Source organism: Mycosarcoma maydis, chromosome 3 (genome assembly GCF_000328475.2).
Source record: "Mycosarcoma maydis chromosome 3, whole genome shotgun sequence".
NCBI classification, from domain to species: domain Eukaryota; kingdom Fungi; phylum Basidiomycota; class Ustilaginomycetes; order Ustilaginales; genus Mycosarcoma; species Mycosarcoma maydis.
In genome coordinates this window covers 1,472,412-1,489,538 of record NC_026480.1, presented here as the reverse complement: position 1 = coordinate 1,489,538, position 17,127 = coordinate 1,472,412, and the positions used below count along the sequence as shown (strand labels likewise).

Here is a 17,127-nt window from a genome sequence, read left to right as displayed (position 1 = left end):
GCCTTGGTTCAGCTTAGGTCCTTAGTATGCTTCCACACACCAAACGTGAAGATCAACTCGTCTTTGAATTTCTTTCTTGCTTGTGCTGGTTCGTGAAGATGAATACATTTTTCGATTTGACGAGATGTCAGAAAGGTGGATCTCAATGCGGAGGAGGAGGAGGAGGAGGAGATGAGGGCATCTGAGAAGGCTGATATTGCTGGAATTCGACTTGAGCAGGGCTCCAAGCTTGCAGGGGTTTGGCGGGGAGCGGCGTGCCATCTCTCTCGACGTCGAAGCTTGACACTTGGATGGCGTTTGGCGTCGTCTTTTTGATCAGGAAGGGCAAGCAGGTCAATGCGGTCAACGCAGCGAGCTCGGTGATGTACTGCAGGACGAGTTTGGTCCAGATGCTTCTGGGTACTAGGAGCGATGCTGAGAAGGTGGTGTAGGCGGCGTAAGCGGAACGGATCAGCATAAGGGTGGATGCTGCCAGCAAAATTGGTCGGATTGCAGCGTTTTGCTGACCACGTCGTATGTGGCGGAGGCCGAGCACGACTAGAAGGACAAGCACGAAAGAGAGAAGGATATACAGTACCGCCCCCACTTTGGTCTGCACAGCCAAGTGCGGCTTTTTGAGCGGTACGCCGTGGTCGTCTGTGAAATCCGTACCGGTGTAGCCCGTGATAAGACAGACCAACGCTACCATATTGACCAGATTCATCATGCGAACCACGCGAGTAGACCACTTGTCGCGTGGGTGCAGCGTCGACCGCGCATGCGACCAGATCGCCAACACGGACGAGATCAAGGGACTCAATCCGACCCACTGCAAAATTGACCCCCAGATCACCACCGTCGCCGATGCATTGTGCTTGGTATACGCGACCACAAGCATCACATTGCCGACGAGGTGAAGCACGGTAACCAGAAGCAGAGAGATCAAGCCTCCGCTTCGATCATGTGCATGTTTGACCACGCTAAGCAGATTGAGCAGGAGCAGTGTCGCGTAGAGCGGAATAAAAACGCAATCGATAATGATCTGCGTTGGCCAGGTCATGGCTGCGAGTTCAACGCTTAAGGTGTAGTAAGCGTGTCGAGATGTGATGAGCGTCAAGTTTGCATCTGCGCTCGGATAAGAGCTTCGTTATATACTGTTCCACAATCCCGGCACCACCATCCTGTCACATGTACCGCTCGTTGGTCGTGTCGAGCGAGCGCGCACATGTCCACCGCTCACGTCTACCTCGTCGATGCGCGTACAGTATGGCCAGACGGTGGTGCATTCGGCACGCGCCTGTTCAGCTAGCGGTCACAAATCGGGACGCAAAAGTAACCAGTGTCCAACAGCGCACCGCCTCCAACTGCGTTTTGCATTCACGAATATTATTTTGTCGCTGCCAGTCAAGAGTTTGTTCTCGGCTGTGATTTCGGCTGTGATTTCGGGACGTTGTTCGGCAGTCTTTGGTCGGCGAACAAACAAAGCTCGTAGCTCGGAAGCTCACGCTTGATCCGCAGGTCGCTTGTAGACATACCAAACCACTGCACCAAGCAAGTATCGCGCAGTGTCTATTTTTACCCATGTACCGAGCTAGAAGCAGCAGCAAACGAGGCTGTGTACGTACAGCTCGTTATGCCCCAACATGAACCAGGAACCCGCCATTCTTGATTGCTCGGCTGAATTGGGTCCATGCCTTGATTTTCAATCCAGGTGTCTCGTTTGCATCGGAACCTGGCTCGCATCCATCGCATCCTTCGCAGCTGTGAAAACTCATCAGCTGGTATCCCGCGCCCTTCAAGCCCACCACGTGCCTCACCGAAAGCACAGCCGCCAGTCACAGGCAAGCACGCGAGCCAGCACTTGGAAATTTGTCGTCAATGCCGAACAAAGTTGATCACATAGGACGTAATGCGGATATTGTCTAGTATACATATGAGTCACGAGCGAAACCTACAACGTAGGCTATATGGTCTTATGCAGAGGACACTTTGTCCGCCTCGAACTGCGCGTTAGCTTTAGCTTGACTCTGCTTGCTTGCGCGCAGATGCAAAAGCCAGTTGACCAAAGCCAGTACCACTCCGCCGCCCGCAAATCCGATTCCCATGTAATAAGCTCCACGGTATCCTTTGAGCAGATTTGTGCCTCCGTCGTTGACGTGTGTCTCAACGACGCCTGCAAATCCCAAACCCAAGGCGATACTGTAGTTGACCACCGTGTTAACGATACTGCTTGCGGTGCCTTGCTGATGTGGCGGCAGCAAATCGCTCAGGATGATGCTGGCTGCTGGGAACGACATGTCCATCCCGAATGGCATGATGCATGAAGAAATGTACGGCAGCACCTCGACGTCAACCGGAGCGGTACCGGCGAGACAGCTTCCAAGGCAAAAGGCCAGCAGGGAAAGCAGCATGAGGAATGCTGGGCTTGTGCGTCCAAGAATTTGAGCTGAGCTAAAGGCGGCAATGACACCTGCTACGCCCGCTGGAACCATGGTAAGCAGTGTAAAGAGCGGCGAGTATCCCCGGATGATCTGCTGCATAAGATTGAGGTAGAAGATCCAGATGCCAAAACTTGCCCAGCCAAAAGCAAGCGAAACAAGGATAAAGCTCCCCGAGAGATTAAAGACCTTGGTCGGAAGCAAAGGATACAGTGCCTTGCTCTCGCCGTAGATAAACACAGCAATAAAAATCACGCCGACGATGAGTAAGACGTAGACGTAGACGGCTGACCAACCCGCCACGAGCGCCTGATTGAACGCAAAGTTGAAGAGGATCAGACCAACGACGCCTGTAACCGTGCCGAACAGGTCGAGTCGCTGCCATAGAGGAGCCTTGGCGTGCGCGGCATCCTCGAGTGAAGCTGATGGCTCGGATGACCCCGGACCGCTGCCTTCGTCTTTGCTATTGAGCTTCCACGAAGCACTCACAGCACGCATTTCGTCTTCATTGGGCAGCACAAAAGCGCACACCACTGCCAAAAGCGCCGCTGTGATGGTCATGACGTAAAAGCCCCACCACCAACCCATGCTGTCGTTCATGTCCATCAGAGTGGTGAAAACTGCACTGATGAGAAAGCCGTTCGGAGCAGTCGCAGCGAAGAAAGAAAAGCTGAGATACTTGGCATACGTGCCAGGCGCAAAAATCCTGCCCATGATGGCGAGCGAGTTGGGCAACAGCACGGCACACCCGAGGCCCTGCATGGCTCTACAAATGTCGAAAAAGACGTACGATTTGGTGTAGTGTGAAAGTCCGGCGAGGAGGGACCAGAGACTGAGAATAGCATAGCCGAGAATCACGTTGGGTTTGTGACCGACAATATCGCCGATACGACCTGCGGGAAGAACAAATGTGCCGACGGTGAGCGAAAACGCGGCGGCAAACCAGGACTGTTGACCGTCGGAGTGCTCGACGTCAAAGGTACGGGCGATGCTGCGAATTGTGAGCACCGATTGGCCTAGAGCAGCTTGGGTGAGCAGCATGGCAAGACAGAGAGTTACGACACCGCCGAATTGTCGAATCTTGCCAAGCCTGCCAGCGTTATAGAGTGGTGGCGGTGGCGGCGTTGAGAAAGCATGATGCTCGGAAGGGCTGTCGACGGCCTCGACCATGCTTGTGCCTGGAGATGACATTGTTGATGAATGTGGTCTGAAGACAATTCGGGATCCACGCTATGTCATTTTATATAAGAGGAGAGGTCTCTGAGACGATGAACAGATTGCAAGGTGGAGGACAGAGAACAAAGGAGATTGCAAGGCGATAACCGTGCGTGACGTAGGCTATAGAGCCACCGAGAAGAACGGATGTCGCGGTGACAAACACGAAGGTGATTTCAGAAAGGTCAACTGCAGACAAAGTTGCTTTCTTTTTTTTTTTTTTTTTTTTTTTTACCTTGAGCCGCTGGAAGGGCTTGATCTAATCTCCGAGAGCACAAATGTTTGTCTCCGAAACCATCTGACGGCGTTCACATAGTTACCTACACGCTAGCCTCTATTCGTACCACTGTGCAGCACTCGACGTCGCGATACGAGTCAGCCGTCTAGACTCTGCAAGACATCGATCTGTTGGCCTAAACCTTAAGAGCATAACACGTGACTGTGACCCGACTCGCAGGCCACTCTGTGCAACTCGATAGTTACGTTAAGCTGATAGACCGAGGTCATGCAGGACAGTGGACAGGTTCTCCACGGATATGCTAAATCGCAAAGTGGCATGTGCTACTGTGCACTAACTTAGTTTCTCAAGACTAGTTAGTGTCGATGGCTGTCGCTGCAGCCGCGGTTTTACCCTGTGTGGCTCGCTGTTCTACGCCAGAGTTTGTCGGAAGTTCGGGTCGTCGGTCCATATCTCAAAGCCTAACAACTTGAGTTCTTGAGATCGTGACTCGTGACTCGTGATTCACGATGCGTGATGTGTTTCACGGAATTTCGTGATTTTCTCTGGGAACCAGGATGTCAGGTCGAAGAGGCCGACATTTTTGTAAATTGCCCATAGACTCGGCCGCTCAAATCGTGAATGGTGAATCGTAAATCGTGAATCGTGAAATCGTGAATTCGTGATTCAGAAACAGACGCCCGTGAAATTTCGGCTGGCGTGAAGAACGGTCAGCACGTCTGTTCCGCCAACCGTGAAGTACGCGATCGCCGCATAGACTCGCTTGTGAGCCACTCGAATCGGTCTCTTTTGAAAGCGGAACAGTCCGAACACCGGTTGAGTCACAAGCGGTGATGATTAAGTTTTCGGGAGCTTTCCGCTGCCGTGCAGCTGTTGTGTGTTTTTCGCTGCCTCACCCCGCGCGCTCAAGTCTGAGCGACTCTGGCCCCCAAGTCTCTGACGCACACCCCGCCCGCCCCCGCCTTCAATTCATGAATCGAAGCTGCTAAGTTACTGATACGGTTGCATCACATTCGCAGCGCATGTCAGACCAGCCACGCCGGCAACAGCTTTGCCCTTGCCACCATCACCCATCGTCGTCTCTCAGCTTTGTATCCAACGGCTTTCCCGAAAAGTGACTCAGAATGACTCATCCGTCCTCATAGCGATACCAACCTCGCCCATTGTGCAAGTGTATCGATCATTACCTTACAAACTTATCTCATGAAATCAGCATAATCGAATCGGTCGCTTCTCGCTTCTCGCTTCAAGGCAGTCAAGGCTTTTCCTTCGTCCCTATCGCTTCTGCCATCATGCTGTCCTCTCGTCGTGGTGCTGCTTGCGAGCTGCTTGCGTCGGCTTCTCCATCAAGGGTTCCGCTCGCTGGGCCTTCCCGCCCGAGACGCTCTTCCACTGCCATCGCTGCTTCGAGCCCATCCGTGTCCACGAGCATAGCCAATAAAAGACACTCGCTCGCTCAGATCCGTGACTCGACTGCTTATATCGCACGTTACCGCACCCTAGGCGCATCTGCACATCCACTGCTCTCCTCCGCGCTCACAAAACCAAGCCACGCAACACCACACGAGCCGTCGGCTTCGACCGCAAGTCACGCAGGCATCAGTACGGCGTTACCATTGAGCAGCAGTAGCACCATCATCGACACGTCCGGACCAGTGGCACATCCTGTCTCTTTGACGGTACGGTCGAAATCCACAAATGCATCCGATCAACTCGACGATACATGGGCTTTTGGCGGTGGGGCCAAAAGTCAAGGAGGTCCAGTAGCTTCTCCTACAGAGGCAAACGCAACCATGTCCCATGGCAAAGCTTCGGGCGCACCGATCGTCATGGGGAACGCGGGTAAAGGCGCCATTCCCAACTACGGCAAACGCAAAATGAACACCATCCACGTATCCGGTCCATCGTCCTCCTGTGCAACGCGTCCATCGACACCCGTCTCTCCCGCCTCGCCAGACGCCACACTCGTCAATCGCTACGAACACCGCTATTCGCCCTCGACTCGAAGCGAGCAGCCTCTTCCACAGCATACCTACTTTTCCTCACCGTCGTCTTCTTTCAATGCTTCGTCCTTTGTGGCACCTGGCATACAGCCGCCCTTGGCTGGCACTGCCACGGCCGGCGTTGGACAAGGTCATCCTGGCATTGGCATCGTGCGCAAAAAGTCGGCTCTCATCTTCCCTGGTCAAGGCTCGCAGTACGTCGCCATGTCCAAAGACTTGTACAAGGCCTTCCGTTCAGCGAGGTCTATCTGGCACCAGGCAGAAGAGGCGCTAATAATGACACCCGGCATCCACTCTCACCATTTCATCCAGGGCGAACGAGCGACCAGTGCTGAGCAGCGGGAGTTCTTTGAAGCCGAATTGGCCAAAACACGGCCTCTGGATCCCAAGCAAGGTCTGTCGGCGAGCGGCACAGCCGTGGCCAGGAGTCGAAGGGGTTGGCTCCGCGATCTAGTCTTCTCAGGCGATCAGCTCGAGTTGACCAGAGCCGAAAACGCCCAACCTGCTATCCTCACCTGTACGCTCGCATTCTTGCAGGTGCTTCGCAAGGAGTTCTCACTAGATCTCATCCAGGATCATGTGCAATGGGCGTCCGGTCATGGCTCGGGCGTGTACGCTGCGCTCGTCGGGTCGGGTGCTATGGACCTGCACGATGCGGTGCGATTGTTGCGACATCGTGGTCTGGTTGCATCGCATTACACGGAGAATCATCCGGTATTGTTCCCGCCTGGCTGCAAGAAACCCGAGAGCATCTACGAGACGTGGGCGTTTGCCAATGCTGGCAGCGGTAAAGGCGCCGACTTGCTGTACGAAGAGGATGAAGCTGCTGCTGCCTCAAACGGCGAATCCAAAGCAGCACCGGGATGGAAGCGTACGCAGATGTCAGGAGTCGTCGTTCGACCAGGCAAGCTCAAGGCGGTGATCCATGAAGTCGAGCAGGTGTTGCAGGATATACGCAACGGTAAAGTGCCCTCGGTTGCACGCGACGAAGTGGTTGAGGTGGCCAACATCAACAGTCAGCTTCAGATTGTACTGTCCGGAACTCGCGTCGGCGTCTCTTACTGCTGCGACAGGTTACGGTCAAAGAACCTCGGCGCACGCGCGGTCAATTTGCCCGTTTCGGGAGCGTACCATTCGAGCCTGATGCTCGAGGCGTCTGACTTTTTGCGTCCTGTTGTCAAGTACATGCCGCTCTCAGATCCGGTGGGGCTTTCGCTAGTTTCGTCCAAGGATGGAAGTGTGATACGGGACAGCGAGACGATCAGGCAAGATCTGATGGGTGCTTTTGCCAGACCGGTTCACTGGCTCAGCAGCGTAGACACGTTGCTGGCACAGGGCGTTGAAAGGTTCATCTGTTTGGGCCCCGGCAGGGCGTGTGCGCATCTGTTGAGCAAAGAGCTCGCGTACAGGGATAAGCACAAGCAGGCGCGCGGCGATCAGAGCGAGTCGGCGTACGAAGTGTGGTCGCTCGCTACCGTCGAGGATGTAGAGCAGTTGGCAGCGGCGTTGGAAGACGTATCGAAGAGCGAAGGCGTGTTGCCGCCGACACCCACTTACGACCAGGATCGTCTTGTAGCCGATTGATGCTCGTGCAGTGATCGTGATCTGGACTTTGCAAACGCCCATTTTTATACCACATACACACTCACTCACACACACACGATCCGATGCAACTTTGGGCTGATTGTGAACTGACATTGCGTTATCGTGTTTCTCTGAGATCTTAACCGCGTCTGGGTGGGTGAACAGTAGATCAGACGGAAACTTGGTGAGGCAGCCGTTTGATGCGGAGTGGCATTCCGGCTGCTGGACCTCCAGTAGACGTTTCTACGCGAGGACGGACGATGAGCGCCTGGTGTTGTTTGATAGTCACGCCGGGCTCGGGCGATAGCTGGAAGCGGGAGAGGACGGCGATGATGATCACTTTCATTTCGGTGAGTGCGAATTTGGAACCGATGCTGGGTAGATGGATAGGATGGGAAGCAAGAGGTTGAGTGTGTGTCAGTACGCGTTTGCCGCAACAAGACCGATTCAGAAGGATAAGCGGAGTATGCATACCAAGACTTGGGACCGCCAAAGAAAGAATACGTGGCGTACGGTGGGAGCTTGGCTTCCGCGTGTCTCTGTGGCAGCTCGGCGAAGCGCTCTGGCCGAAACTCATCGGCATCATCGCCGAACAGCTTTCTGTCGCAGTTGACCGTCTTGATACCAATGGTCAACCTCGACCCCTTCTTGACCATCAACTGAGACACGTTTTCGCCATTAGTCATCTTGACGGGCGTCATGAGCGGCAAAACGCTATCCTGCATCGCTTGCCGATCGTTCCCTGACAAAGGTGGACACAATCTCAGTGTCTCGGCCAGTATCCAGTCGAAATATTCCAAGTCTTGACACCAGACGTCGTCGTATTCCAATGTGGACACATCGAGTTCTTCCAATGGTATGCCTTTGCGTTCGGAAAGTGTGGCGGTGAGGATGTTGCGCAGTTTGTTCTGTACTTCAGGATGTCGTGCGAGGAAGTAGAGCGTCCACGAGGTGGTCACAGAGCTTGTTTCGTATCCCGCAAACATGAAGGTTTGAATCTGACCCGAGATCTCCTTGTCCGTCATCCTCTCGCCGATGCGCGCATCTAGGTTGCTTTTGATCAGCAGCGAAAGAAGGTCCTTCTTGTCGCCGAGATCTTCACCTTCCTTTTCGACGCGCGATTTTGCCTCGCGAACAATCTGCATCGTGATACGGTCCATAACGCGGTTAACTTTGGCGATCCGTCGATTCGCTTCAGACAAAGGCCAGATGGATGCGCGCGGATACAGCATTGCCGAAAGACCCAGGTGGATCGCTCGGGCGGGTCCGAAATCGATCGCGGCTTGATTGACCGAGTTGAATGCCGACGAAAGCTCTGATCCGCCTCTGCCGCGTTCCAGAGCTGAGCATCTGTAGCCAAAGCCAGCTTCACCAATGATGTCGAGCATCGTGCAATCGAGGTACTCGGCAAAATCGACACTCTCATCGTCCGCCAAGGCGATCTTGTGACACATGAGCTGGGCGTACTTGGCAAAAATCGGCGTCAGCCCTTTGATGTGTGCCGGAGTAAATGCGGGCGCCATGAGCTTGCGCTGTTTTCGATGTGCATCTCCGAAGCGTGCTACGATGCCTTTTCCAACGATAAACTCGATGATCGTCGTTCGTAGCAGATCCGATTGAAACTTGTCGACATCAGCAAGGATCGCATTCAGCGCAAATGGATCCGAGATGAAGAGGGTTTCACCACCAAAAGGTTCCGGAAAGACAAACACCGAGGTGTCGAGCGTGCGAGCGTAGTGCTTGCATACTTCGCCCGGTCCGCTGACCTTGACACGCTGGTTGGTGGAAGCGTCGATGTATGTCAGGCCATTGGCTTCAACAATCCGCTGACCAAGAATATACGATGCTCGTTCGGGCCGTGGTAGATGACGATAGGGAGAGGGAAAGAGGATGGGCTTGATGGCGAGTTTGTAGGTAATGTAGACGACGAGCAAGGTGAATGCTGATGCAAATGGTCGATGTTGCAACCAGCTGAGCACGTCTTGATGAATGACGAGCCGGGAGGAGGTGGATATCGCCATTTTCATCAGGCGTTGCGATCAGATGTCGTGGCTCAGAAGGAATCGCGGATCAAGAGTCATGAGTGGTAGACCAAGAAAGCACATTGCCTTTTGGTCTACGTCGGCAGAATCAACGTGATCTTATTCGTGATTCACACGCCATCAGTCTGTTGTTCTTTTGCTTTGGGCTCCAGCCGTGTTGCACAAGATCCACGGAATATTCGCTTCTCCAGCAAGCGGAATTCAATTACCAAACCTGTCTATCACTCGACCAATCCCAGATCATCTCTCACTGACCGTCGACCGATTCTCACGTGCGCATGAGAGTATCGTTTCCACAAGCTCGATTGGTGGATACTGTACTGCGAATAGTGGAACAACGAGGATGATTTCGAGGCTAAGTTTGGGTATCTTTGCTCTGTGAATCAAATGAGTGCATAAGCTCGATGGATCAAAATCTCATGGTTTAATTGCTCGAATAATGTGCAGATGTTCGCCGCCGGCTCGCCGCGCCAGCACCACCTGTAATCCACGTCAGTATGGTTGTCGTAGCGGTGAAACCATGTTCAAAGGAGCAGAAGCAATGAGCGTCAAGACATTCATCATGTTCGCAGGTAGAATACATGCTTTTGCGAGGGTTGGTGACTTACATCTGCATCTAGGCCTTGCGCTAACAACCTCTTGACGAGCGATACGGGATTGTTTTGCTTGATAGCTACCAGATAGAATCTTCCTTTCTGTGCAAGGATGTTGAAGATGATGCCTCCATCTATCAACTCATCCACCAACTTGGTCCCTGTCTCTCCACCAGCCCATGATCCTTCGATACCACCTTTGCCTTGCGCCATCATTTCCTCTTCTTCCTCAGTCGGTACGTAGGGTGGGTTGAAGAGCAGCACATCCACTTGGCCATTCAGTCTCGACCGGAGTCCTGATAGCAATGATGTCCTGACAGGCTCGATTTGAACTCCATTCGCTATACCTGTTGCACGAGTACATGTATTAGCGTGCGCATTGAGGTCGATTGCAAGATAGGACGCACAAGTCGGGCCGAGGATCTGCGAAATAAAAGTGGTGACAATTCCGCTCCCTGAGCCAATCTCTACACATATGGGTGCTTTGTTTGCCAAGCTGGAAGTGAGAGTCTCGGCGTCAGCTTCAAGTGCGTCGAGCAAGATGAAACTGTCTTCAGCTGGCTCGTAGACGCTGCGAAAGTCGTGCTTGGTCAGATGTGACAGTGAGGGGGTTGGAATCATGCTGTCCTCAGCTAGCTATGAGCCGTCTGGAGAGACTGCTGGGCACAAGCAGACGGGTGTGATGTCGCGGGTCTGCGAAATCAAGTGTTCGACAAGGTTTGCGGCAGAGCTCCCAAGTCGAGGACGCTCGGGAAGAACGTGTACAGATCACGGAATTCGGGCATATACACGAGTCGCGCCGAAATCCGAATTCACGATTCATAGTGCAACTTGACAAACACAAATCTGTTACTTCTTTCGTCCACCCTCTTTGCGCATCTTAGTTACCAATATGACAGCGAAGCCCCAAGCCGAGGTACGTTGCGTCCCACTCTGATCTAACCACGATCCTTTACAGCTTTCACATGCTGACGTGCTGCCTTCTTTGCTTCCACAGGTCATCCAAGAGTGGGCCGACTTCGACTCAGCAGGATACACGTTCGAGCGTGGACGCATGGAAAAGACCGTGCAGTCTCTCTGCTTCGGCGATAATGCGGCAACCATGTCAGCTCAAATTGCTGCGGGGCCATCACAGGGCCAGAAACTCAAAAAGGAGGACGTGGATTTCATTGTAAGAATACCCTCACCGTAGACTTGCTCATGTCATACTTTCGTTGTTGCGCTTGCTGACACTGACCCTCATTGATATTAACATGCAAATCAATAGGTCACAGAACTGCTCGTATCACGGCAGGTAGCCGAGTCAACACTGGCAAAGCACAAGGGCGATATGGAAAACGCGCTGAGCGAGCTCGTCTCTGGGCGATAGCAGAAACAACTCTCGAACAATTTCATCAATACCAGCCGATTTTGCAACCTTTCAGTGTAGATTGCTCGGTTCAATTCGATTGACTCAACCTCTTCAATCACGTTTACATACCAGTACGCGCTTCGAAGACTCTGATATCACGACCACACCGCGAAAAGGTGTCTGAGCGGTAACGCCAAGAGCAAGGGCATTGGCTGCAGCTTTGCCATCGTCTCGCTGAGATCCACCTTTTTAGGCTTGCCCCGCTGCTCACAGGAGTTAATCTGGCGGAGGCTGAGATAAAGGTCTGCACCTTTGACACGAAGATCGAATGTGTCAGATCGAATGCGTTGATGTTGAACCCGTCTTTGGCAATGTTGAGCGCCACGGGTCTGCTCTTTCCATTGCGAGAGACGTCCCACGATCAGATTCAATCGTGTTGTTTATACTAAGGCTCGGACATGCGCAGAGCACGAGACTTGCCATACTGCCAGGGCCGACAAAGCCCGCTTTCGGCCTATTCGAAGGTCTGTGGGTTCGTCAATCTGTCGACGTTGTTGTACGCTGTCTGCGACTACGATCATGTGCGACGTCCAGATGCAGGTCCGCTCGGGCATTTGTGGGCCGCTATTTTCCCCACACCCGGTGTCATTCAACGACAAAAAGTCACTCGCGCACTCACACACGAATGTACACACATTGAAGCCGAGAGGTGTCAGCATATAAAGCAAGCGAACAGCAATATGCGATAACGTGTAAAGGCGTCAACGGTCTGGGCGAGGCTCTGGGAACAGAAGGGAGAGCTTGGGTCAAGGTCGGAGTCGTGGAACGTTCGTGATTGGTAGTATGCCACGCCTCTTTAGTCTCGCCAGCCGCGGTGTGGAGTTGGAACCCGAGCGCGTCAGTTTCTGAACCTGACTCGTACACATCGAAATCAAAATAGCCGCACGGTGGACTTGGAACAGGCTAGAGGATGTCGGCTTTCACTTGCTGTTGGGGTGCAGCCGGATTCGAGCCCGGATTGGCACCCGAAGGAGAAGCAGGATCAGAGGGATCGACAGGCGCTTCTGGTTTGTCAGGAGCTTGCCCCGCAGGGGTGTCTGCGCCAGCCGGGTCTCCAGCTTTGCCATCAGCAGCACCAGCGGAGTCGTTATCGCCTTTATCAGCGGGACCTTGGCCCGACATGTCAGCTGTGCCATCGACCTGGTCTTGTTTCTTCGTGTTGCTGCTGTCGTCCGTCGAAGCAGTCTTGACATGCTTGCCGCTGGGCACCGTGACCCTATCTATCACCCATACCTTGCCACCGTTCATCATCCTTGGTGGTGCACTTGTGCCCGCTCCACCGGAACAGCTTTGCAGCTTGTCAAAGTCCAACTCTGGCTTGGAGAACTTGATGGTGATGTTCTCATACACCTGTTCGCTCAACGGCCACTCGCACCCTTTACACTCCTGAGTGATGACGAAGCTATTCATCACCTGGTCACCTGCCGATCTGAGGTAGGAAACCATCTTTCCGTCAATCCAGGCTTCTTGCGTTCGAAAACCTGCCTGTGTCCGATAGTGCACTGTCATAGGCTGATCGATCGGGTAGAAAACGGGCATGTTACTTCCCATACACATGTGATCGTTGGAGTCGTATCGAAACTCGTTGTACTCGGCCGCATAGATGCACAGACCCTGACGTGGATTGGCTGCACAGCCATCACCGTAGAAGACGACGGTCTGGATGAGATCCGCTCGGACTTGATTGTCGTAGTTGGAAATTCCAGCCCAGAAGAACATGGCGGAAGGTTTATCGTCAGGTCCAGCAATGGGTTTGTGTTGTTTGGTATAGTTGTTGACAATGTCGCCTTCTTGAGCTTCCAGCGCGGCGAGTCGCTCAGAAAACGCCGGAAGCGCACATCCTGCACTGTTGAGTGACGAACCGAACGATCCGTAACGTGCCCGGTAGGTGAGCACGTCGATCAAAGGCGTGTGATATGACGCGTCCAGGACAGGACCACTTGCTGGCCTTGGTTCGACAGCACGCCCAAACATGTGTTTTTTGGCATCGGCATCTCCTTCCTGGCCATTTTGTCGACGATGTAGCTTGTTCGCATCCGTCTTGGCAGCATCGGCAGCAGCCGGAACGTTGACTTGTGAGAACCAGTTAGAAGGAGGTGCTTGACCAGTGCGGAATTGAAACGTGACTTCTTCTATGTTACTTGTCGTTGGATCCCAACGACAGCCTGCGCCGAAAACACTGTTGTGCGCTTGTTGTTTGGGACTGGCTTGAACTTGTGCGTCAGCAGGTGCGGATAAATCAGCGTCTTTATTTGGCTGCGGACTGGCTGAGGCCTGGTCGGCCGTAGGTGAAATATTCGCCGCCGCGCTCAGCGCCGAGAGCAGTGCAATAGCGAATACAGAGAGTGTGAGCCATTGCATGGTGCCTATGCCTAGCATTCGAGGTCGAACTGTGATAATGGAAGCAGAGCGGAGTGTAAGACTAGGAAACGACGTTGCTCAAGCACCATTCACGATTCGCATCATCTGACATGTCAATCCCAACAGACCATCAGTGTCAGGTTCGTGCCATTAAAAGGCTTCATCAACCTTGGCGTCTTTGACTTCATTCAGAGATTCTCATGGCTTTGCAACTGCCCCACTTGTCCCTCCGACTGCACGATGAAATCGTCCGAGCACTTTTTTCAACGGGCTACATGTATGCTAATGAAAGCGATCTAGGCTAACGCATGTGGGCGGTCAGACAACACGCTCGTCCTTGTCATATCCCCTTGTCGTTTAGCCAGTACATATGGAACACTTATCTCACCGAGCCCTGACAGTCTAGAGATCTGACAAACGCACACAAAGACCGATGGAAGCTCTACGCGTAAAAGACAAGAGCTGCGAATCGCACCGTCTCGTCTCGTGGAAATGTTGAGCGAGCGGGCGATCGTAGACGTCAACAGCGACACGGTGTAAAGAGTTGCGAGAGTTGCGAGAGATAGCGAGAAGAAATGCAAGGATACAGTGAGAGATATGCTTCCCGACAGAGGTGACAAGCGGTCTGAAGCCATACGAGCGAAAAGGAAACGACCAGGGGAAAATACAGGGGGAAATGCGAGAGGCGGGAGAAACTCGGGAGCTTATTTGATGCAAAGTCTTCAGCGAATTGCAGACTCAAAAGCGACCTGACCGGCAGGCTTTGACGCGGCATCGCTTGCGTCCGTCACTTTGCTACTTTTAGGTGTAAGAGAAGGGATAGCCGTTCTTGAGGTTGATCTGCTGACCAGTGAAGCAACCCTTGATACCGTTCATCCAGCCGGCGGCATCGGGATCAACGTAGCTACCAGTGGCTACACCCTTGACCTTGGTGTAGAGATTCATGTTCAAGTCGACACTTGTCCACTCGTTGGCATCACCATAGTAAGCCCTAAAGATACCACCTGGACCTTGGATGTAGACCTCGCGACCGCACCAGTCCGAGATCATCTGGTTCCAGAGAGCCTGGTTGGAGTAGTAGGTAACTGAACTGCCAGATCCGTACGCCTTGGAGAGTTCGGCGAGGGGCAGAGCGATGATGGGGGAAGACTTGTCAAAGTTGACGCCACACCAGGTGGTGGTAGCCTCACCCTTCCAGTTGGGCTGAAAGGCGGTAGCGGTGAGGTCGAAACAGTTACCCCAAGGGCTCTTGGGCGGAGCTTGGCCTGCAAAGGTGGACAGCGAGGCTGAGCGAATTGTACCAGTACTGGTCGAAGCAGATGCATTGAATGACGATTGTAGAACAGAGCTTGACGAAGACTTGGATGTAGCTTTGGCAGCAGCTTGAACGGGCGTCTCATTGCCAGCCGTGCTGCTAGTCATCTTGGAGGTGGGATTCTTTTGGGTGTTCTTCTTGGTCGTTTTCTTGCTGCGCTTGACGCAGACGTTCCGGCGCTCGTGCTTTTCGGCCATGATCACGGGGCTGAAGTTAGGGTTCCTGTTGCTGAGCGACTTGGCCTGCGTCTGCGGAAGGTTGAAGCCAAGAACGCTGAGCACGGCGAGCGAAGCGACAGTAAAGACGGTAGGTCGCATTGTTGTCTTGTAGAGATGGGAGGAGAGACTGGTCAAAAAGTCCTGCTTTCTGAATTGGAGGTCCTGACCTCTTTATACACGTAGAGAGAAGGAAGCAAGAGGAAGACGAAGAAAGAGAAGAAGCAGAAGAATGTGTGAAACCAGCCACGAAGTGAAAACAAAAGGGAAGGGGAGGGGAGGCGTTGTAGGAAGAGAGCAGGAAGCAACAAGGAGATCAGATCAGGAGGGTAGAAGGTAGGAAGCAAGAATCGAGGGGATTGCGAACACGGGAGCGCGCCACGATCAACTCGACCCGGCCAGGGACGAATCACGGTCGCAGTCGAACGCGATCAAAGTTCAGAGTCACACCGTAGGCATAGAGATGGTTGGCGTTCAGACCCTTATCTGCAACTCGACCGCATACAGTACCCTCTTTTTTCAGCGAGCATCGTCCGCACCCAGCTACTATACAGTTCACCTACCACACCCTCGTTCGCTTCTTTGGTACATCGTTAAGCATAGAGATGGGACTACAGCCTTGCTTTGTTACTGCGCGATGCGGTTGTGGTACCAGGCTAAATCAGCTCGCTGAGCTCAGCGGGGCTGTTCTGGGAAGCCTCCAGCCGACGGCCAGCAAAGACCTGCTAACTACGCGGCGAACACAAGGAGACTACGGCAAGTTCGGTGCATACAATTGCGTTTGGCGGACATAAAACGTGGCCAGCACAACGTGAGTGCTCGGCTGCAGATTCGCTTAGACGCTTCTCGACAAGGTGATTGGTCCCATTCTGATAAACATACTCGAATTTGGCCTGAAATGGAAAGTGCGAGCCAGGCAATCCCGCCTCGTGTCAAAAATCATTCCAAGTGGCACATGCGGCAAAGGCAAAGATGTGACTAACCCGCGTCAACGCGACTTGTGGTGACTTGATCCGATTCTTGGCATCACCAGCATCGCCATCGCCATCGCCATCGCCACGAGCTGTCCTTGTAGCCAACGCCAGGCTGATGTAAGAGCTGCAAACGCCGGATTGTGGCGTCTTGAATTGCGCACAATATGACTCAAAAGAGGGTCGTGTGGAAAGTGACGGCCAGCCACAATCGCCTTGCTGCGCTGCACGGCTTTGCTTATATGCAGCAGGATTCGCCGTGGTTGCTGGCAATCTCGAATAACTATGTAGTGAGTTAACGCGGATCGATCGAGACCATCGGCAACGCTATTTCAGAGATTTGTAAACTCCTATCGCTCCGCTCTAACATCTTGATCTGTTGTTCGTGGTTTCAGTCACGAGTCACGAGTTCGTTATTGGTGATATTCGTGATTGGTGATTCACGATTCATGATAACTTTTTGTGATTAACTTGACGTGTAACGTTGCCGTCGGGAAAAAGGAAAAAGGAGCTCGCTTGTCTTGTGGCACGGTTCATCGAACAAGAACAGAGCTTAGCTGAGAAAATAGAAGGGAGCCTTCTATGTCAGCTGTCACGAGTCGTAAACAGAAAGGTTGGGCTGAGAATCGTGAATAGACGACTCGTGACTGCCGATGCGGGAACGTTTCACGTTTCTGCCGCCAAATTCGTCTGTTATCAGCTGCACTTTAATCAGGTGCCACCGGCGACACCAACCATCATCGCTGCCGTCTTCGCTCAATC

General features: G+C 53.1%; 8 protein-coding genes across 8 annotated transcripts; 2 read left to right on the top strand and 6 right to left on the bottom strand.

The window, feature by feature from the left end:
* Nucleotides 1-142: 142 nt before the first annotated feature.
* Nucleotides 143-1,039, bottom strand: UMAG_01983 (uncharacterized protein; the record flags this gene model as incomplete). Its single annotated transcript, XM_011389595.1, has 1 exon — nt 143-1,039. One exon carries the CDS (start codon nt 1,037-1,039, stop codon nt 143-145), a length of 897 nt encoding a protein of 298 aa, XP_011387897.1.
* Nucleotides 1,040-1,952: 913 nt separating this feature from the next.
* UMAG_01982 (uncharacterized protein) lies at nt 1,953-3,608 on the bottom strand (the record flags this gene model as incomplete). The annotated part of the gene is made up of 1 exon (XM_011389594.1): nt 1,953-3,608. One exon carries the CDS (start codon nt 3,606-3,608, stop codon nt 1,953-1,955), a length of 1,656 nt encoding a protein of 551 aa, XP_011387896.1.
* Nucleotides 3,609-5,162: 1,554 nt separating this feature from the next.
* On the top strand, nt 5,163-7,457 carry UMAG_01981 (uncharacterized protein; the record flags this gene model as incomplete). Its single annotated transcript, XM_011389593.1, has 1 exon — nt 5,163-7,457. The coding sequence occupies one exon, from the start codon at nt 5,163-5,165 to the stop codon at nt 7,455-7,457; it is 2,295 nt and encodes a 764-aa protein (XP_011387895.1).
* Nucleotides 7,458-7,626: 169 nt separating this feature from the next.
* Nucleotides 7,627-9,478, bottom strand: UMAG_01980 (uncharacterized protein; the record flags this gene model as incomplete). Its single annotated transcript, XM_011389592.1, has 2 exons — nt 7,627-7,831; nt 7,932-9,478. The coding sequence occupies 2 exons, from the start codon at nt 9,476-9,478 to the stop codon at nt 7,627-7,629; spliced, it is 1,752 nt and encodes a 583-aa protein (XP_011387894.1).
* Nucleotides 9,479-10,059: 581 nt separating this feature from the next.
* On the bottom strand, nt 10,060-10,713 carry UMAG_01979 (S-adenosylmethionine-dependent methyltransferase; the record flags this gene model as incomplete). Its single annotated transcript, XM_011389591.1, has 1 exon — nt 10,060-10,713. The coding sequence occupies one exon, from the start codon at nt 10,711-10,713 to the stop codon at nt 10,060-10,062; it is 654 nt and encodes a 217-aa protein (XP_011387893.1).
* A 271-nt stretch (nt 10,714-10,984) lies between these two features.
* Nucleotides 10,985-11,461, top strand: UMAG_01978 (uncharacterized protein; the record flags this gene model as incomplete). Its single annotated transcript, XM_011389590.1, has 3 exons — nt 10,985-11,008; nt 11,090-11,263; nt 11,360-11,461. The coding sequence occupies 3 exons, from the start codon at nt 10,985-10,987 to the stop codon at nt 11,459-11,461; spliced, it is 300 nt and encodes a 99-aa protein (XP_011387892.1).
* Nucleotides 11,462-12,406: 945 nt separating this feature from the next.
* Nucleotides 12,407-13,864, bottom strand: UMAG_01977 (uncharacterized protein; the record flags this gene model as incomplete). The annotated part of the gene is made up of 1 exon (XM_011389589.1): nt 12,407-13,864. One exon carries the CDS (start codon nt 13,862-13,864, stop codon nt 12,407-12,409), a length of 1,458 nt encoding a protein of 485 aa, XP_011387891.1.
* An 801-nt stretch (nt 13,865-14,665) lies between these two features.
* UMAG_01976 (uncharacterized protein) lies at nt 14,666-15,496 on the bottom strand (the record flags this gene model as incomplete). The annotated part of the gene is made up of 1 exon (XM_011389588.1): nt 14,666-15,496. One exon carries the CDS (start codon nt 15,494-15,496, stop codon nt 14,666-14,668), a length of 831 nt encoding a protein of 276 aa, XP_011387890.1.
* Between the last annotated feature and the right edge of the window lie 1,631 nt (nt 15,497-17,127).